Source organism: Hoplias malabaricus, chromosome 4 (genome assembly GCF_029633855.1).
Source record: "Hoplias malabaricus isolate fHopMal1 chromosome 4, fHopMal1.hap1, whole genome shotgun sequence".
Classification (NCBI taxonomy): domain Eukaryota; kingdom Metazoa; phylum Chordata; class Actinopteri; order Characiformes; family Erythrinidae; genus Hoplias; species Hoplias malabaricus.
In genome coordinates this window covers 66,669,437-66,692,020 of record NC_089803.1, presented here as the reverse complement: position 1 = coordinate 66,692,020, position 22,584 = coordinate 66,669,437, and the positions used below count along the sequence as shown (strand labels likewise).

General features: G+C 41.1%; 1 protein-coding gene across 1 annotated transcript in view; it reads right to left on the bottom strand.

Annotated features, from left to right (window-relative positions):
• The window catches only part of cacna2d4a (calcium channel, voltage-dependent, alpha 2/delta subunit 4a), a 95,223-nt gene that overhangs the window by 9,808 nt on the left and 62,831 nt on the right, over positions 1–22,584 (bottom strand). The window contains exons 27-28 of the mRNA XM_066668886.1: positions 7,392–7,453; positions 1,831–1,845 (exon numbers count right to left, since the gene is read on the bottom strand). Coding sequence (XP_066524983.1) covers positions 1,831–1,845; positions 7,392–7,453 — 77 coding nt within the window. The remainder of the gene's footprint in view (positions 1–1,830; positions 1,846–7,391; positions 7,454–22,584) is intronic.

Sequence of the window (22,584 nt, the reverse complement as noted above, 5' to 3'; positions counted from 1 at the left end):
TGCTATTAGAAGATATATACAGTAATCCCTCACTACTTCGCAGTTCATATTTCGCGGATTCGCTACTTCGCAGGTTTTTTCAAGGGGGCTTATGGCTGCTATATCGCAGATATTGAGGGAAAATCTAGGAAAACTGTGAAAGATGTGTAAATTATTATTTAAGTATTTTTTTTAATATTTACATGTATTAGACTGGGCCTGTAGATGGCACAATATATCATTTACAAGTATTCCTTACGTACAGGACATGTATTGTTCATGTCCACATCCGACTGAACTTTACTGACGCTAAATCACAGCTTAGGAATTACTCTATTAAAGAAACTGGTAGGATATCACATGAAAAACATTATAGAATGACTGTTTAATGCAAGGGCGGCACGGTGGCGCAGCAGGTAGTGTCGCAGTCACACAGCTCCAGGGGCCTGGAGGTTGTGGGTTCGATTCCCGCTCCGGGTGACTGTCTGTGAGGAGTTGGTGTGTTCTCCCCGTGTCCGCGTGGGTTTCCTCCGGGTGCTCCGGTTTCCTTCCACAGTCCAAAAACACACGTTGCAGGTTTGGCAACTCGATAGTGTCCGTAGGTGTGAGTGAATGTGTCTGTGTTGCCCTGTGAAGGACTGGCGTACCCTCCAGGGTGTATTCCCGCCTTGCGCCCAATGATTCCAGGTAGGCTCTGGACCCCCCGCGACCCTAAATTGGATAAGCGGTTACAGATAATGGATGGATGGATGGATGTTTAATGCAAAGGGTGGGTTGTTAACAGCACAGGGAGGGTTTTAAAAGTCCAAATATTCGTTAAATACATAAAAAATATATATCTTTCCTCTACTTCGCGGAAATTCGTTTTTTGCGGGTGGTCTTGGAACGCATCCCCCATGAAAAACGAGGGATCACTGTAGTCTAAATATATGTTAGTAAAGCTAGTGGACCTACGCATATTGACTGCAGTGCATATTCAAATATTAAAACCCCACCGAAAGGACCATGCTTCAGCTGAAAATCAATGGTGGTGTGACATCAGTACCAGTATACTGGTATAGATCACAGCAATCAGCTGAAACATTAAACTCATCTCCTTGTATAAACATTCATTATTCATTTTCTCATCTCTGTTGACCATATAAGTATAGTTTGTAGTTCTACAATTACAGACTGGAATGTGTCTGCTGCTTAGCATATTTTATTGTTTTTACCCTGTTCTTCAATGGTCAGAATCCACACATGACCACGACAGAGCAGGAATTATTTGGCTGGTGCTTCATTCTCAGTGGGTGTTTCATTACTACAAGTGGATCAGACACAGCAGTACTGCTGGAGTTTTTAAGTCACTGCTGGACTGAGAATGGTCCACCAGCCAAAAACATCCTGTGGGCAGCGTCCAGTGACCCACTGAAGAAAGACTAGAAGACGACCAACACAAATTGTGAGGCAACAGATGGTCACTGACTTTGCATCTACAAGGTGGAGTAAGTCCAGAGATAAGTATGTCTAACAGAGCAACAGATGGACAACCCTCTGTAATTGGATAGCTACAACATGCCGCTATATGGTAATGGACAATTAGGGTATAAACAAGGAGGTTGTTTTAATGTTTTGGCTGAAAAGTGTACATTCGTTTTTGCAGCTATGCACTATGTCTTTAAATCTGTGTGGTATGCCTGCTATGAGTGTGAGTACGTAATCTAATGAGTTAACCCATCTCATGGTTTCTATTTCAGCACACACTTGTTGAGCAGCTGTGAGTCAGGCTGGCTGATGAGTCAACAAGCATCACTGAATGTTATAGTGATGAGACTATTTTCCAGATAAGAAATGACAGTGTTAACTTACATCTGTATTGTTGGGCTACATCCAGGCAGCAGGCATGAGAGAAGGGAGAGGGTGAGAGAAAGATGAATGAGCAAAAAAAGTTACTTGATTTATGTGCTAATAAACATGCCCCCCTCCTCTTCCCTCCACACACACACACACCAACCCCAAACCCCCTAAATACCCTGCACTGCAGTTAAACCGCTGCATGTGTCAAGCCGTGTGAGGGTTTGTACATATTTGTGAGTGCTTGAGCACTAGTCCTTAGTGTTCTTATAATGAGGATTTCTGATGTTTGTTGATGAATTAGGCTATTAATTCTCCTCCAGCTGTGTCTTACAAATGCAGTGCCATTAATGCAGCCGCTCCTTCTACCTTGGCCAGTCAGAGGAATGCTGCAGCTTGTGTGATGCAGCAAACCCCAGTATTATCATCAAATCCACCACCTCTTCTAATGTTCTGCACCAACTCTGAAACACTCTTAGATTGTGAATGTGTTTTTGTATAGACGTATACAAATATTTTTTAAAAGTGGTTTATTGTGTAACATATAATTGAATTTCAAACATCCTCCTGCTTTTTTGTAATTATATGGTAATTAAAGTATTAAAGGCTAAGCAGCAGCGATATGAAAGTGTCAAACAAATAAATACAGTGGAATTTGAGTTCCTAACTTGTGTTTATTGATAGTCAGAAAATATGTTATTTCTTACTAATTCAAGGAATAAGGTTTAAAAGACCATTGGTCCCCCACCCCCCCAACGGTGTTGGGAAACTCTAATAGGCGTCTTGCCTGTGACGTAGATGGTGGACAACAACTCTAGAAGCTGCACTTAATTTAATGCAAAATGACGAAAAGGTGTGTTGTTTTTGGCTGCAATCATTCAATGTACAGTGGGACATCTGAGCACAAATGGCCCAAAGATCCCAAAATATCCAGAAAATGGACTAAACTTGTCAACTTTAAACGGGCACTTTGGAAAGGACCATCCGCTCACTCCGTTATCTGTAGCTCATTTCACTGGCGCTTTTCCAACAATATGGGCATGTAAGGACACCAACGAAAGGTGTTCAAGAGCCTCTGTAACATGGAGGTAAACAGGGTAAGGACACTCACTTCGCCTGTTTTAGTTGGTGTTAGTTAACGTTAGCTTGACTTGCTAAACTCGGTGGCTCAGATTATACTCGGCTACGTAGCTGCATTACGGAGGTTTATAGTGTCCGTAGTTTTCCGTTAATTTAATAAAATTGTCAGTTTTAAAGCAAATTAAGCTGCTATTTTCATTTTAATTCATACTTATATATGTCAGTAACTACAATACTGTGAAATATTCATGGAGGTCCATTAAGTGGTGCTTAGCCTTTAAAAATGACAATTGTCTTTTTATTTAACAAAATATAACCAAAAAACTACTAAGTAGTTTGAAAATGGCAAAAGAGAATTTGTTACTGCATTCATCAAAGAAAACGCACTGCATGTGCATGGATTTGTTTGTTCAGTTCTTGGGGATATTATATTTAAAGTAAGTATGACTTTTGATTTAGATGATATAAAGATGGTGATTCAATATATCGTGACCATAGTGTATTAATATTGAATCAATTTTTTTACATAATAAAATGACAATTGTCATTTTTAATAGTACCATTCAGATTCTGAATGATTGATATCTAAATTTCAATTATATATTATACAAAAACGCTTTAAAACTTATTTGTACACTGAATTAATTCTTTGCATAAAATGTACTGAGGTCAGAAGACTCAAATAATTGAAGACTGGTTTCTAACTTTCTCACTGTACTGTATGTGAGATTACTATTAGTATTACTGTCACATACATGTAGTTACATAACCTCCCTAGACCTAAAATAGCCTTTACACCATTTCTTCTGTAGTACTTAGGGAGGCATCCTTTTGCCTTAATGTTAGTGCCAATCCTGTCAGATAATATTTACCCCAGTCTCTTAAATGCTGTCCATTTTAGCCCACTTTTTCATGAACGTAGAGCTTCATATCCATGCAGAACGTAACACTGAGGGCTTTAAGTGCATAGATCAAAGTGTTGGTGTTGGCTCTCTCATCAAGAGTTGGGTCCAGTTGGATTCCTGTATAGGATGGCCCTCCTCTCTCCCTGCTCATGGTATGCTCACATCTTTCAGCTTTATTGAAAGAAACACATGATCGCCACCCCCCCCCCCCAACCTTCCTGAAGCTGATGGCACAATTTACAATCTGGGGTGGGGGTCTCACTGATGAATGGGATTTGCAATGACAATAATTGAGGAGAGAAAACACTGAGGGGATACAACACTGACATGACCACATTTCCAGACAGGAACTGCAGGGTGTCTGCATGGGAATGGTTCAACATACTATAATGGAACGCTGGACGATGTGAGTGACTAGTGATATGTCTTTAGTCCCAGCTTTTAGTCTGAAACAGCATAAGAAATGCTGAAATAGGTAAACAGAATCAAAGGATAAAACGTGAAACTAGTTTGTGGAAGAGTGGGCTAGAATGAACAGAAATACCATGAGAGACTGATGCCATTCTTACCCAACAGGATTAATGCTGCTAATAAGGCAAGCGGAGGCATAACTGTGATTTTTTTTTAAGTCAGGGACCTGCTGTATAGATATGACCCCATGTCCTGACACTGGATAAAACCAAACTGACTGGATGTTGAGCTGCAAGGATAATCCAGTGTGTGTTTGTGTGTGAAAGTGAGAGAAGGTGGTGGTGGCTGGGGGTGGGGGTCAGAAGGAAGAAGATAGAAAAGAGGAGTAGAAAGCTGGAGTGGTTAATTTGGGCCTCGGGGTTTAAAGCAGGTTTAAATAAAGCTGGCAGCTGGCAGAGATGTGGTGGCTTATGTAAGGCAGCCTAGGTCTGAATGGAGTGGGGTTGCACGGCATGTATACTTCCTAACATGCTGCTCTGCTCTCTTTCTGTACTGTGGCTCTGGTGTGTCATAGTCACTATGCTCATATCAGTTAAAGCCCAACAAAGTGTAAACATGGGGCAGCTTAAAGACAGAGTATTAAACATTATATGAAAGTGGAAGAAAGGCAGAGAGTGAAACTGAGTTTAGTGCAGTGACTTTATACTTCACTTGAAATACTCTTTTCTTTCTCACGCCAACTTTTTCACCCTGCGATTAATCTACTGAGTAAGCATGACCACAAAGTCATAGCTGTTCTTCAGGTTTCGAAGCCTGAACATAAAAGGCATGTGTTGGCGATACGTGTTAGCTTCTCTGCATATATAATGGTGATTGTCATTACTTTCACAACACTGAACCCCTGTAAACAGCTACATCTAGCATTGGGCAGCACTAAGTAATTTACTGTTTCTAAAAGCCTTCTCGTATAGTTGTATAATCACCTACCCTTGTGTATTTACAAACTTTAAATCTATCTGTTGCACTACTATATGTTGTGACACAGTAGTGCAACAGGTAGTGCCACAATCACACAGTTCCAGGGTCCTTGGGTTATGGGTTCAAACCCTGCCTCTGTGTGGGTTTCCACCAGGGGGGGCCCAGTCTCCCCCCACAGTCCAAGAACACATATTGTTAAGTGGATTGACTGAAAATATGCATGAGTTCGTATGTTTGAGTTTGTGAGTGATCGAGTGAGTGTGTGAGGCCCTGGGACGGACAAGTACTCCATCCAGAGTAGGTTCCTATTACAGAAAGATAATGCATGAATTCCCTATTGTTTATTTTGAAATCTACGCTTTTTTATATTTCCAATAAACTGAGCAAGACAGCAAAAAATGTCTATAAACGATTATTAATTGTAAAATATATTCCACACAGTCACCAGAGGTGAAGCTTGAATTCAAGCTCACATGGCCCTGGAGCTGTGTGGCGGTGACACTTCAGTCAACCACGCTGCTTGTATTCAAGGCAGGTTAATGTCAAATTTCTTTGTTTTGTATGTTTTCAGTTTCACACAGATCAAACAGATTTGGATATGCACTATTTCTGTATTTTTATTAGCATTTCACTAACTCTGCCAACTTTTTAGAGTTAAAGTCTGTGTAATGACAAGCTCTTCATTAAAGAGTTCTGTATAATCTGCCCCAAGGACTGGCTCAGTGTAACTCTTTCTCTCTGTGATATTTTCTCTTTGATCCGTAGATGTCTTTAGCAACCCCCAGAGATTTGTCTGTAAACTAGCAGTTAATACCTCAAGCATAAACACACTGAACCTGAAGCCAACCCTGAAAATGTTCATATAATTCTAACACAGCACCACGGTACACGGTATACTGTTCACAAAATTCCCCACTGTACCACATAGTGACCTTGACATCATCAACATCATTGTATTGAGACTGATGACATATGGCACTCGTCAGGGCGAGCCATCAGTCTGAGTCAGGATCCAATGACAAAAAAGAACATGGTGATACTTAGCTCATGTAAAAAAACAGTTAGAAACAATGTCCAATTAATTCGCATTAGTAATACAAATAGACTAAAAATACATCCATCCCTGAATACATATATATACAGGGTGGTCCATTTATATGGATACACCTTAATAAAATGGGAATGGTTGATGATATTAACTTCCTGTTTGTGGCACATTAGTATATGGGAGGGGGGAAACTTTTCAAGATGGGAGGTGACCATGGCGGCCATTTTGAAGTCGGCCATTTTGGATCCAACTTTTGTTTGGTTTTAATGTAACTTTATTCTTTCATGAGTTATTTACAAGTTTCTGACCACTTATAAAATGTGTTCAAAGTGATGCCCATTGTGTTGGATTGTCAATGCAACCCTCTTCTCCCACTCTTCACACACTGATAGCAACACCGTCTTCAGATGACCCCAAAGATAAAAGTCTAAGGGGGTCAGATCGGGAGCCCTTGGGGGCCATTCAACTGGCCCACAACGACCAATCCAATTTCCAGGAAACTGTTCATGTAGGAATGCTCGGACCTGACACCCATTATGTGGTGATGCACCATTGTGCTGGAAAAATTTAGGGAACGTGCCAGCTTCAGCGCATAAAGAAGAAAACACATCATCATGTAGCAAATTCGCATATCCAGTGGCCTTGAGGTTTCCATTGATGAAAAATGGCCCCACTATCTTTGCACCCCATATACCACACCATACCATCAAGATGTGCAGCACCTGAAACTACGGATACTGGAAGCCTGTGCTAGCATATATATATATATATATATTCACACACAAACACACAAACAGACCATTGCTGCATGCAGAACACCTAGCTACTGTCTCTCTCTCATCAACAAGTTGGACAGTGAATAGAGACAGTGTTCAAAATCCTGTGCAGCTACTGCTGTGTCTGATCCACTCGTACCAGCCTAACACACCACCACCCCATCAGTGCCGCCACAGCACTGAGAATGATCCACCACCCAGATTGTTAGGCACAATTGGTGGTTGGGACCTCTGATGATCAGATACTATTTGAGTAATGGCCAATATTTCATACAACTGTTACAGAGACATACTCATATCATGAAATTCCAGTGTATAAGACACGCAAGTGTTTTTTTTTTTTCTTTGGAATAACAGCTTCTATGCACTTGCAGTTACCTGAGATGTAATGGCCCAGAACCTCTTCTCTAACATCTCCAGAGACATCTGCACTCCCACAGCTGTTTTGAAAGACAAACCAAAAATAAGTTGATAAAGGCAAAGCAAGAAAAAAGTTTAGAAAGACATTAGAAATGAAGGCACCGTTTTGCTGACAGTACAAAGCAGTACAAGCAGTACAAAAGAAATGGATTAATATCTTTAGTTTCTTTTTCTTGACTGCACTGCAAATCATGAATCAATGAGCACAGCATCATCTTGTGTAAAAGAATTTCCCTTATACAGTTTGAAATATAAACTTTAAGATTCTTTTGAGAGGTTTTGCCAGCACCTCTGTCATATCCACACATCCCATGAGATAAAATAAATCTGATATTAAGACTTTCTGCTGAACTATTAAACTCTCTTCCCCTCACACGAGCGTTTTTGCACTTCTAGGAGAGGTCTCTGCAGACAGCTGTCAGAGAGCAGTTGAAATAAGTGCGATGTTTATTGCCTAAGAAGAGAACATGGTTTAAAGCTGCACTTCCATGAGGGCCACAAGTCACATCCAATCAGCTTCATTGAGTCGCTCTCCCAGCATGCATCAGTGCTCAGAGATCCTCCCACTCCATAGAAGGCTAAACATAGCTCCAAACACACAACAGGAGTCCCAGGGTCTAGGATCTAGGCATTGCAAGAAAAAGAAAACTACAAGTGAATGTGAAAAGAGGCCACATTTGTCAATCCATGTGGACTTCCATTCTTCTCAGCCATGATTTCCAGGTGACAAATTCCGCATTTGTAATGACTGCAGTGCTTTTCCATGTATAGACATATTTTAAGAGTGCAAACATCTGTAAACATCTGTTTGTCCAAAAGTAGACACCTGAACATCCAAAATTCCCTCTGTTCCAATGGTATCATGTTGCAGTAACCTCTTCTACTCTTTCTGAGAAGGTTTAACTCTAGATCTTAGACTTGGTTAAACCTGTTTTAAGGGGCTATAGAACTTGTTCTTTTGAAAGAGAATGAGCTAAGTGCAGAGGAAAAAAAGCCCGGAAGCGAGGAGCAGAAGCTCTGGATATTATCCATTTTTGCTTGGTTCTCTTTCTTCTCAGTGATCTGATTTCTCCACATTCATTAGGTATGTTTTGCTCCACTTAACATCATCTTTGCACCCTCAAATAAACAGGATCACATGCTTGATTTGAGAGACTCTAACAAGGAAGTGGGACAATTCTAAAGTGTTTGGACTCAAAGATAAGATGCAGCACATAGCAGGTTGACCCGTGTTATCCCATGTTCCTGACTTAATCCACAAAAAACTGATTGGGTGGTTTTGTTTCACAGTATATGGATTAGTATGACTGTTAGATCCATAAATGAATGTGTACATGCACTGAACAATGATTATTTTCAGAATAACTTATGTTTTAGTAACTAATGTTTAGAGTTTATCAGAAAACCTTTACCTATGTCTGGTCGAGTACTGACAGGATGTGACAGGATACAGACATGATCCTCAATGTAAATTACAATTACTATGAGAAAAAGGTTAAAAATCCATGTGGGGTTCCAAACTGATCAAAACATCAGCAGCTGAGAGTGTACTGGTTTATGTTTTTGTTCTATTAAAAACTCATTCCCTGTACCTTAATGTAGTGATATGTTTAGAGGCAAAGGAAAAACAACCAGATATGCACAGAAAGAAGCAAAGCAAAGCCTGATATCTGCAGGTAAAAATACCATAGCCTTTCAGAAAGAATCTATTCACCAGACCAGTTAAAAGCAGTGTGCACTGACCCAGAGTCGGTTGACCGACTGGAGGACGCTGTGACATTGCAGAGAATTTCAGCTGCCTCTCTTTCTTTCTTTCTTTTGGTCTCTGTCTCTTCCTCTCTCTCTCTCTCACCCAGCTCTCATCCCACAGGAACCAATTCATCCCACCTTCCTATAGGAGGCTGAAACGCTTCAGAAACCCACATACAGCCTGATCTGGGCCAGCAGCCATTAAGCAAGTGGGAAGGGGGTTCTGCGGCTATTGGTCCCTTTTCGGATGAAAATAGGAAGAAGGTATTAGCTCTGTGACAGGTGGTTTGACAAATGCAGTGAAGTGATGGAGGGGCGTGGCGCAGTGAGGTGCGATGGTGAGGACGGGATCCTGGAGAGCATCAGAGCAGTACAGCACGGGACATCAGCACTACAGGATTCTTGTTTGTTTTACATGCATTATGCACCAAGCCCTGGCACAGCTGAATGGCTAAAGCACTCACACAAACACACACACACATACCCACCCACATACACACAGGCAAAGGCACACACACCTGCTGGGGACATCACCACAGGGCACAACTTCCACTCCACCCTACAATATGCTATTAACAGATGCTACCATCTTGCAGTGGACACTAAGGCCATGTGCTGCCGAGGATATGTTAATGCTTAAGCTGTGAAGTGTGTAATGAATGATAAAGAACCAGAGAGGTATTTAGATGCAAAGTACTGCATGGAATTTGCTGGGAACTCATTCACTCATTTACATACTCAGTTTCTCTCTCATTCCCCTACATATAGTCACTCACGTACATACTCACACACTCACTCTTGCATTTCCTTGCATATGTAGACACTCACTCACACTCTTCCACATACACACCCAACCTCTCACATACATACTCACCCACACCAACAGAATCACTTACTTACATACATAACCAAGTATATAATCCCTCACTCACTTACATACACTATATTACCATAAGTATTTGCTCATTTGCCTTCACACACATATGAAATTGAGTGGCATCCCATTAACCTATAGGTTTTATATGATGCGGGATGACCCTTTGCAGCTATAACAGCTTCAAGTCTTCCGGGAAGGCTTTCCACAAAGTTTTAGGAGTGTGTTTATTGGAATTCTTCCAGAATCGTATTTGTGAGGTCAGAAACTGATGTAGGACGAGAAAGGCCTGGCTCGCAGTCTCCACTCTAATTCATCCCCAAAGGGTTCTGTCGGGTTGAGCTCAGGACTCCCTCATCCATGTCTTTATGGACCTTGCTTTGTGTGCAAAGTTGGGACTATGAAGTTTTACAAAATCTCTTGGTATGCTGAAGCGTTAAGTGTTCCTTTCACTGGAACTAAGAGGCTGAGCCCAACTCCTGAAAGACATCCCTACACTATAATGCCCCCTCCACTAAACTTTACATTTGGCACTATGCAGTCAGGCAAGTACCGTTCTCCTGGCAACTGCAAAACCCAGATTCACCATCAGATTGCCAGACAATCAAGCTTGATGTTCAGCCATGGAAACCCATTTTTCTGAAGACCACATGATGCTGGGAAGGTCTGTAGCTATTGACTCTGCAGAAAGTTGGCAACTTCTATGCACAATACACCTCAGCATCCGCTAACCCCACTTCATGGCTGAGCTGCTGTCATTCCTAATCCCTTCCACTTTGTCATAATACCACTGACAGTTGACTGTGGGATATTTAGTAGCAAAGAGATTTCACACCTGGAGTTGTTTCACAGGTGGCATCCAATCACGGTACCACTCTGGAAATCACTGTGCTCCTAAGATCAACCCATTTCTATTCCTATTAATCTCTTTTAACCTAGGCTTGGCACTGACCTCAATGACTTAAGGCTCACAGGCCACTGGTCTAGAGACTCAATGAAGATTATATGAGCATTGCAGGCACTCACACCTGTGCCCACCACAGCTGCAGCTAAAAGCAGCTGAATTAACTAATTATAGGGAGGTGTCTCAGTGTTAGACATATGTGTTAACAGGGCTTTATTCCAAATCAGTATTTGTACTGGTTCTTTAACAACGAAAGATTCACACAATGTACAGGGCAGATGGCATGGTGTAAACGGTGTTACAATATATAATATCCACCTTCCCACTCAGTGGTTCACTAATCTGAAAGGTGGTATGCCACTAAATACTGAGAAACCAGCTGACTACAAGATGAGGGTTTTGTGTACGGATGGGAAAAGGAAAAGGGTAGAGGAGAAAGAAACCGAGATGGGAAAATCAGGCAAGGAAAAGATGAAAGAGGGAGGACAAGAAAGGAAAGCAGAACAGGACAAGTGAAAGAACAAGAGGAAAATTGCTGCTCTGTGAGAGACGGAGGCTGAGCTGCCGGCTGAGGTTGAGTGTGTTTCTGACTGCATTACCATGACTTTACATCTGCCAGGCTAAATATAAATGCCAAATTCTTGCACCTTAATCTCCCTCTCAACACCCCATCCAGAAGAACATAGGAAGTGAAGTCACAGTACAGCGTTTATTATGCATGTTTCTACCCTGGTGACGGCTCCATGTATTCTGCTTTAAAGAGCAGTGAGTCACTGCTTTAAATAGACAAACCTTCCCAAAAGCCGCTATTCACTGAGCACGTTTCAGTCACAGGTTAAAAAGACACTGACGATGGTGGTCATTTCCAGACCAAGTGACAATTAATTACCTATAAGTTATTCTTTTGTCACGATGAAGACTCCTCCTCTGGCTCCACCTACCAATCACCACACACCTGCAGTTAGCCCTAGCCCACATGTATATGTGTGTCTTTGAAATGGGATGTTTCCCTTCTACCGTCCTTCTACCTACCGTCTTCATCCATATAAAGATGTAAAAACACTGGTCTGGGGTTCAGCAGCTCACACCACACAAGCAATGTCCTTGACCAACAAAAATTCTCTCATTATTGTAATCTAACAACTACTCTGAAAGTTGTCCCAGCAACTAGAGCGCTCACTGGGTCTCACATTGGCATTGGCGGCAGGTTTTGTGTCTTGGGAGTTCTGGGAGTAAGAGTAACTGTATATTAGTGAATAAAATTGAAACAAGTCATGTTGGCAAAGTAAAAACCAGCACTGTTTTGGCTGCATCTGCTATTACACAAAACCGTCTCTCATAAACAGTGGAGATGATGGTGCACGCTGCTGACATTATAAGCCAAAAACTCCCATTTCCCCATCTATACATCAGCACTGAAAATAAAGCTTCTGGATATTTTCACCTGGATGGAGCTTCCCAAAAGGCCTTTGTTCAGTGATCGTAAAGACTGTTTGCATGTGGAAGAAAGACCAAATAATACACAAAAATATGTTTAAAAACATCGACCCTCCAGTGTCTATCTACCATGGCACAGTTTTTATATGCCTCAATAAAATTTGTAAGCCCTTGTTCCTTGATAATATGTATCATTGTCACTGACAGACTGGATAGTGCCCACAGTGTTGGAGGCTTTGTGTAAGGTGGTAAATACGCATTTACCTCTTTTTTTCAGAGACTGAAATTGAATAACTAACCCAGTAAACATGTAGCTGTTGATTCAACGTTGAAATAACATAATGACTGCCGTCTAATCAACGTTATCTTAAGGTTGAAAATGAAAGTTGAAAAGACGTCCAAACACAGACATTGAAAAGACGACTATTAGACGTATTTTGGACGTCCATTGACGTTATTAATTGGTCCCGAAATAAATTACTTGTATAAAACGCATTTTGGACGTCCACTGACGTTATCGATTGGTCACCACTTAACTAACTTATTAAGATGGATTTTGGACGTCCATTGACGTTTAAAATATGTCCTTGACCGACAGACTACTTTTGGACCTATTTTGAACGTTCAAGGACGTTCCTTGTTTACTGGGATGTAGGCATTCTGACTGGAAATAAATTAATTATGGAATTTTTTGTCTGTGCAGCTCTGTAAGTACCAATATTTATAATCAAGTTCTTTAAGTTTTCTTCATCATCAGAGCTTCCTATTTGTATAACTCTGTTAAGGTGAACAATGTCTGGCATATAAAATGTTTTATATGTGTGTCTTCAAGTGAATTTTTAATAAATATTACTGAAAATCCCAAACTCTGAACACTTTCGTGGTTAAATTCATTATTGATCTTGTTCAAAAGTCACAGATGAAAATCAAACACAGAAGCATGCTTGACAGAATGGCAGATTAAATGAAAATGGGAGGGTTTGTTATAGACAGAGAGCTTCTTGATCAGTGCAGCACATCAAGGTGATATACAGGAAGTACATCACCTTGTACAGGAAACACAACTATAGCACTTAATATGCAAAACAAGGACAAAGGTTTTGAACAATAGTTTTGGTTTGAACATCAGGTGGCGCAACAGGTAGTGTCACAGTCACACGATTCCTGCTCCGGGTGACTGTCTGTGAGGAGTGTGGTGTGTTCTCCCTGTGTCTATGTGGGTTTCCTCCGGGTGACTGTCTGTGAGGAGTGTGGTGTGTTCTCCCTGTGTCTGTGTGGGTTTCCTCCGGGTGACTGTCTGTGAGGAGTGTGGTGTGTTCTCCATGTGTCCACGTGGGTTTCCTCCGGGTGACTGTCTGTGAGGAGTGTGGTGTGTTCTCCCTGTGTCTGTGTGGGTTTCCTCTGGGTGACTGTGTGGTGTGTTCTCCCCGTGTACGCATGGGTTTCCTCTGCGTGCTCCAGTTTCCTCCCACAGTCCAAAAACACACGTTGGTAGGTTGATTGGCGACTCAAAAGTGACCGTAGGTGTGTGTGAGTGTTGCCCTGTGAAGGACTGGCGCCCCCTCTAGGGTGTATTCCCGCCTTGCACCCAATGATTCCATGACCCACCGTGACCCTGAATTGGATAAGCGGTTACAGATAATGGATGGATGGATGATTTGAACATCATGAGACTTAATTCTAGTGAAATACATCTAGTGAAAAACTCATAAAATCACAACACTAGGCTCTAGGACATTCGTTTTGTTGTGGAGTATTTTTATATAAAATCACATGATCATATATGAGGTTCTGGAATAGTCTCAAGAGCAGAGTTTTTGGGAGAGCAGAATCATAGCTGTATACCATAGACCATATGCCTAAATCATGTGTAAATGACAGCACTATTTGTTGTAGTGTCATATATTTACACTGTGTTTATGACTCAAGTAGACATTGTATGTTGCTAAACATTCTACAGCGATCCAGCTGTCACTGCTGTTGCCACCGAGCCACAAAATGGAAGTGTTTAGGTTTAAAGCAGCTAGTGTATTTCTACAACTGGAAAGATCAAAGTTCTATTTCTTTTGTGTGCCATTGACACACAAGGCAGATCAAGAGCTGGGGAATGTCTGGTCTGATAAAACTGCAATAAATTGGGCATTTGAGTTAAAAGCCCTCTGAATAATAGAAGAGAAGGGCTGAGAGGGAGACCAGGAACAGTGCCATCTATCAGACCCCAGTTCATTAACAGAGTTCAATAAAAAACACATGAAGAGACAAAGCTAATATCAACAGTAAAATGGGAGTGAATCTGAGAGGTGGATTTCACCTGCCGTGATGTCTGATAAATAGACACATTCATGGTCACTAGAGTGACTCGACAGTTTTATCTTCTGTGACTGATTACAATCTAAAAGGGGGACCTAGTTTTTGTCAGTGGTGAAATGAGCATTAGACAAACAGCAGAATAATATGGAAGTGCCTTTTAATACTAAAATTGAAATCACCTCAGTCTTAGAAAATAGCTGTAGCTAATTTCAGCATGACTGTACTTGACTAACAGTGTTTACAAAGTGTTAGTATGCGCTTGCAGCTCAAAGTAATGTTGCTTTAAAATGACAGAATGTATTACTCTAAAAGCTTTTATCCTTTAAAAACAAATTAGCCAGCATTTAATTTAAAAATCATGGTCAGTGCATGAAAGATATAAACAATATGTGCTTATACACTATAACAGGTTACTAACAGGTTGAAATTGTTCTAAAACAAACCTTGTCACATTAATGTGCCATCTGGTCAGCTCATTTAGACACACACAGGAAAGACTGAGCTCCCAATCTGGCTGTACTTACCAAAACAATCTGATAATAACAGTGTGCAATGTCTCAAAGTGATAACTGGCAAGTTCGATTATAAATCAAACTTAATGAAATATATAACAACACTGAATTAATATCTGAAAAAAAAAATCCCTAAAAAAAATCTGAAGCATTCATTCATCATTCATTATCTGTAACTCTTATCCAGTTCAGGGTCGCAGTGGGTCCAGAGCCTACCTGGAATAATGGGGTGCAAGGGGGGAATACACCCTGGAGGGGGCACCAGTCCTTCATATGGCAACACACACACTCACATTCACTCACACACTCACACCTACGGACACTTTTGAGTCACCAATCCACCTACCAATGTGTGTTTTTGGACTGTGGGAGGAAATCGGAGCACCCGGAGGAAACCCTCGTGGACACAGGGAGAACACACCACACTCTTCACAGACAGTCACCCGGAGGAAACCCTCGTGGACACAGGGAGAACACACCACACTCTTCACAGACAGTCACCCGGAGGAAACACACACAGACACAGGGAGAACACACCACACTCCTCACAGTCACCCGGAGGAAACCTACGCGGACACGGGGAGAACACACCAACTTCTCACAGACAGTCACCCGTAGGAAACCCACACGGACACGGGGAGAACACACCAAACTCCTCACAGACAGTCACCCGGAGGAAACACACGCAGACACAGGGAGAACACACCACACTCCTCACAGTCACCCGGAGGAAACCTACGCGGACACGGGGAGAACACACCAACTTCTCACAGACAGTCACCCGTAGGAAACCCACACGGACACGGGGAGAACACACCAAACTCCTCACAGACAGTCACCTGGAGGAAACCCATGCGGACACGGGGAGAACACACCAACTCCTCACAGACAGTCACCCGGAGCGGGAATCAAACCCACAACCTCCAGGTCCCTGGAGCTGTGTGACTGCGACACTACCTGCTGCGCCACCGTGCCAACCAAATCTGAAGCAGAACTACTTTACTATCCCTACATATGTTTTCATACAGGCTTTTTTTCATTTTATGAGATGAATAATACGTGAGAGCTTTTAAGTTTGACTGGTTCCTTTGTTTCTCACGAACTAAAATTTGTGGAGAAATAATGCACCAAATGTAAAAATGGCTGTGGACTATTCTGGCATCAGCACCAGCACCATACCAGTAGAAAAGGGGCTATTGAAGACTTAATGGCCATAAGACCATTAGGGAGGTCAGGTACTGATGTTGGATAATTAGTTCTGGACCACAAACACTACTCCAACTCATCCCAAAGGTACTGAATGGTGCTTCATCACTTCAGAGAACACAGGTCCATTTCTCCTCACCCCAGTTCTGTGGCACTTTATGTCTCTCAAGTTCATGCTTGCTGTTGTTTATCCACAATGTGCCTCAATAGCTGAATGCACTCATTATTATGTCCTTAAACGACTGGACATAATGTGTAGCTTTAGAGCTTGTTAATAAAAATAAAAGCTCAGCATGAGGGGACCTGTGTGGTGGTACGGAACCTACACAGGTCAGAACTTGAGTACGGGTGTGAGAGTGTGTAGGACAGGGGTCATGACTCATTGGAGGATGACATATGAATTAGACGTTTTTTCACTAGGAATTATCAGGGTACTCCCACATACACAGTCACCCACTTTGTCCCTGTATTTAAGAAGGATGAGCTAGACACATCTGACCCCTCGCAAAATGCTTACATGTCTCTTTCACCCTGGAGCTAATGGTGTGTAGCTCTAGAGTAAGATGATGTCATTGTGTTTTTTATACAAGGTGATGGAGCGACAGGGTGTCTCTCTGTGGTCCTGACTATAACAAAGAATGCTATCGCTAGCAGTGAGTCAGACAAATCACCAAGCCAATCCCACCTCGCTCCTACTCTGTCTCTCGCCCTGTTGCTTAGGTAACGTGATGTCACTGCAGCCCCTGGCGACACCTTGGAGACATGCCAGCAAAACGTGATGCACTTTTCACGGTCTGCCACAGTGCAATATGGACACAGACACATGCACGTGGACACACACAAACACACACGCACAAGCATAAGCATATGCATACTGAGCGAAACAGCTCAGTCATTTTCAGATATGCTGCTGAAATAAAGACTTAAATATTTGCCCCATTATTTGTGACTCTCATAACTGCAATAACACATAACCAGCCTATTTAACCACTACTAATGTAACAAACAGTGATTACAGTGGGAAAAAATGACCCCTCATAGGCTTCCACAGGGCAAAGAGGTGTGTCCAGTTTCATTAGTGTTGTAAAACTGCACACATGAATGTGGTCCAACAACACATCTTTAGGTTAGGTTGAGAGTTATGAACAAATGTATTCATGCAAATATTGCCATATGTTAACAGATTAACATTACTATCTTAGCCTGACAGGGAGTTAAATGTATGCTTCGGATTGAAAAAGGGAGGAAATTGGAAGTCAGTGATGTGTAGAAACATATCCCCTGATTAAAACATGCAAAGGAGTCTGGAGCATTAAAATATTCCCAGTAGAGACCCAACATTATCATTTTAGCACAAGATGGAAATAAAGCATGCACAGGAGAGTACTGCATGTCTACGCCAGTAAAATATCACCGTTTTTAAAAGAAATTTTACTGCATTGTTTTTGTCCCAGCCTTGCGCCCAATTATTCCAGGTAGGCTCTGGACCCACCGCGACCCTGAACTGGATAAGCTCTTACAGATAATGAATGAATGAATGTTTTCATCCCATGGACATTAGAGGAGGTAATTTTTGCTCTCCAATGAAAAAAAATGTATCTCCAAAATGGCCACTTTAAAGAAGTGATTCCAAGCGATTTTGGTGAATTTCTATTGGCCCATTTATCATGATGTTTTCACATATTGCGAAGGACAGCTGATGTGTCCAAATGATGTAGTAAACTAAAACTAAAAAAATATTTAGATTATTATACAGCTGTGGACTTTGAATCGGATATTTACAATAATACTAAATGTTGCAAACAAATTTTGGAATTTGAAAAGTGAAATACTATTCTAGTGTTGATTTTATATCTAGTTAGTTATTCAGTTGAGTTCTGTAATTTTTATCTGTCATATTCATTAAATATAGAGTTTAGGCACTGGTAAAAACAACTGGATGGCCATCCCTCTCTCCAATCACAAGCACAATGCTGTCATAACAGATTGGGATAATTGGTGTTCTCCTCCAAGTGTGTTGAGCTGGTAAATGATGCTGTGTCTCACAGGAAGCATGTAACTCTCCTCACTCTCCTGGTTTATTGGAACTCGCTAATAGGTGGATTTGGCCATGACTACATTGCAGAGAATATTGGGTAAAAATGTATTACTAAAATACAATGTGTCTAGACTGGCAGTAGATACGATGGAATAAATTATACTTTACTCTGTCTCCATACATTCTTTTGTTGTCATGCTAATATATTCAGTAATATCTCAATGTGCTATATCAGGCTAGTAGCATATCATACACTTGAATCCTACATTAATTTAATGTAGTATTGGGCGGCACGGTGGTGCAGCAGGTAGTGTCGCAGTCACACAGCTCCAGGGACCTGGAGGTTGTGGGTTTGATTCCCGCTCCGGGTGACTGTCTGTGAGGAGTTGGTGTGTTCTCGCAGTGTCGGCGTGAGTTTTCTCCGGGTGCTTCGGTTTCCTCCCACAGTCCAAAAAAAACACACGTTGGTAGGTGGATTGGCGACTCAAAAGTGTCTGTAGGTGTGAGTGAATGTGTGTGTGTTTGTGTTGCCCTGTGAAGGACTGGCGCCCCCTCCAGGGTGTATTCCCGCCTGGACCCACCGCGACCCTGAATTGGATAAGCGCTTACAGATAATGAATGAATAATTTAATATTTACTTTGTGTAAGTTGACACTGGGGGCACTATTTCTCCATATAAGTGACAGCTTTTTAGCTTTAGCCATTTGACATAGTAGCTAGTTTGGTTAAAAAATATGCATAAGATATTATTTTGCACGTTAATTATTCCTATAATTACACTCCTAATCAAAAGACATTATATAACACCAACACTCATTCATCTTCAATTATCCCCCATCTGAACACATTTACATTGTTGTGTTAATGCTGACAAAGACCACTGCATTACATGTATACACAAACTGCACACAGAACATACAGAAATATAGAGCATCACCATCATAATCATCATCATCCCACACTCCTCACAGACAGTCACCCGGAAGAAACCCACGCAGACACAGGGAGAACACACCACACTCCTAACAGACAGTCACCCAGAGGAAACCCACGCAGACACAGGGAGAACACACCACACTCCTAACAGACAGTCACCCGGAGGAAACCCACGCAGACACAGGGAGAACACACCACACTCCTCACAGACACCCAGAGCGGGAATCGAACCCATAACCTCCAGGTCCCTGGAGCTGTGTGACTATTAAACATATTAAATAAAATATATTTTTACACAATACCATGGTTTATTGTACATTGGTTATTTTGTAACCAAAACCACCTCCATATGACTTTAGTCACTCTCCTTTTTTGGAGCAAATTCCTCTGCCTCAGATCCACTTTCCACCATACCTCCCTTTGTCTAAATCATTCATGTAAAGAACGTAGGCCATATAATGTGTAACTGCACGATGTCACTTAACGATGGCGTTAACATGTCAGAATATCACTATTATCACGAAGTATATATTATAAATTATATTTTAAATTATTTCAAAAATAATGATGATATGATATGTCACAGCCCTAATTCATTCATTCATTATCTGTAAGCGCTTATCCAGTTCAGGGTCACGGTGGGTCCAGAGCCTACCTGGAATCATTGGGCGCAAGGCAGGAATAAACCCTGGAGGGGGCAGCCCTAATTCATATCACAGTATACTTCTTACTTTTGGTCGATACAATATAATTGTGATATCGTTACGAACAGTATAAAATCCAATGATAAAAACTTCAGGGAACAAACAAGAAACATGACATCACCATCAAACATAAACCTGTTGGTTTTGTCAATATTAATATATTTAAACTACATTTTAAATTGAGTGCTGAACTGAGTGCCTTGTAATGAACATCAGACAGTGACAGATGTTGTAAATAATGTATACTTAAATATTGAAAATGTGTTTAAAAATTATATAATTGTAATTGAAATTGTTATATATATATATATATATATAATTATTGTCCAGCCATACATGCAAGCATGCACAGACACACACACACACACACACACACACACACACACACAGACACTTATCATCAGAGAAAAACCTTCAGGAATATTTCATCAGTGCAATACATCAAAAAGGAAGGAAAGAATGAGTACCATCAATCAATGGCTTCAAATAAAAGCTTGTTCATGCTTAGCACATCATCTTTACTGGATCACGCTGTCCATAAAAAAGTACAATGACATCACTAATCTTATCTCATACCTACTCTGGTGCTCTGGATTGGATTGTGTTCATAATCTAACAGCTAGCATCTCATTTTACGTTCTCTGGCTCGAGAGTTAAATAACAGCTAAATCAAAAAGAGTGCTTTACATCATCAGCACAGCAGATATCCGTTAGGTTCTTCATTTAAAATACACAGGATTTTCAATGAGAGCATTTATTTGGCTCATGATAGCGCAATAAATCCCTGGCCACAAAGGAAGTATGCACATGTGTGTATGTATGTGTGTGTGTATACAAACAAGCTTTTATGAGGACCAACGTCTATTTATACATTCACATTGTAGAATTTGATTTACTTGTGGAGACCACAAGCTGGTCTCAACAACATAAATTATTCATTTTTTAAGGTGTGGAAATGCTTGAAGCTTAACGTTCAGTTAGGGGTCAGTGTTAGAATTAGGGTATGGGTTATAGTATAGTAACATTAAATTTGTGAGTGTATATGTGTGTGTGTGTGTGTGTATGCGCATTCTGATGATCTACTGTGGGCAAACAGGCACACATGCCTATGAGTGAGAGTGTCAGTGTGTGAATCACTGTTTGGCTCTCAGCACACTGGCAAGGCAAGGCTGGTCAGGAAGCTAACACTAAAGCTAGTGGCAGTAGAACACTTACAGCAACAGGGATGCTACAGCTGGTGGTTAAAACCAGTGCCAGACACTGCATCACTGTTGCACTGGCTGTGTGATTAAACTATATGCCCAAAACTACTCCTATAACTACTCAGTTCTGACATTCAATTACGCAAGCACAGCCTTTTTAATATCCATAGAAAGGCAGACAGTCAAAAAAGGATGTTGTGAAGCCTAAGGTGACCATACCCACTGCTAATTATTGACTAAAGGGGTAAAAAGCCCTGCAGATTTGGGGTGCGTTATTTGGAATAATGAACCTCCATCCAAAATCTTTTTGATGAGTTGGTCTGGACTTGGGATCGAAAGGTGGCTGGATTGAGTCCCAGGAAAAATGGGGCAGTGGTATTATCCACTACTGTATACAAACCAATTTCCTTACTGTAGATTGAAATTATAATATAAATCGTAATAATAATAATAATAACAATACTACTACAACTACTACTACTAATAATACATATTTCAGTGTTAAAACCTTAACAGCTGCTACAGAATGCAACATTGTCTGGCCAATACAAACATAAACTGGGCATTAAAATGTATCAATATGTACCAGGCCATAATTAATGACCAAATCAATACAATTGTTTATACAACAAACAAAATGGTTTAAAGCATGTTAAGCTTCAAACAACAGGTTTCTGCTTTTTTATCATTTAAATAAAATCTACTAGAGTTAATCAGTTTAAACCTACTATCCATTTATCCATTTTTCCATCCAGTCCTCCATCCGTCTATCCATTCATCCATCTGTCCTCTTCCTCCTACTCGTCTCCTCCCTTTCTTCTGTTCTCCTCAAACACACTCACACGCTCATTCTTTATTTCATTCTTCAAACAGATTTTCTTTCTTACACTTAAATGGATTCCCTCTGGATCACACACACACACAGAAAAGAGAGAGAGAGAGAGCACAGTTGAAACAACCCCTCGTTGCTCCAAGCAGAAGAGGTGAACAGAAAGAGAGAGAAGAGAGCGAGGGAAAGAGAGATAGAGATAAAAAATCACCTGAAGCATCAGTCACAGCTTTTCATCGACTATGAGGTTTTCACACACAGCTGATCACCCACCCCCCTTCTCCTTCTCTCTCTCTCTCTCTCTCTCTCTCTCTCTCTCTCTCTCTCTCTCTCTCTCACTCTCACTCACTCTCTCTCTCTCTCTCTCTCTCTCTCTCTCTCTCTCTCTCTCTCTCTCTCTCTCTCTCTCTCTCCACACACACACACAGACAGAGCACACTCTAATGTTAC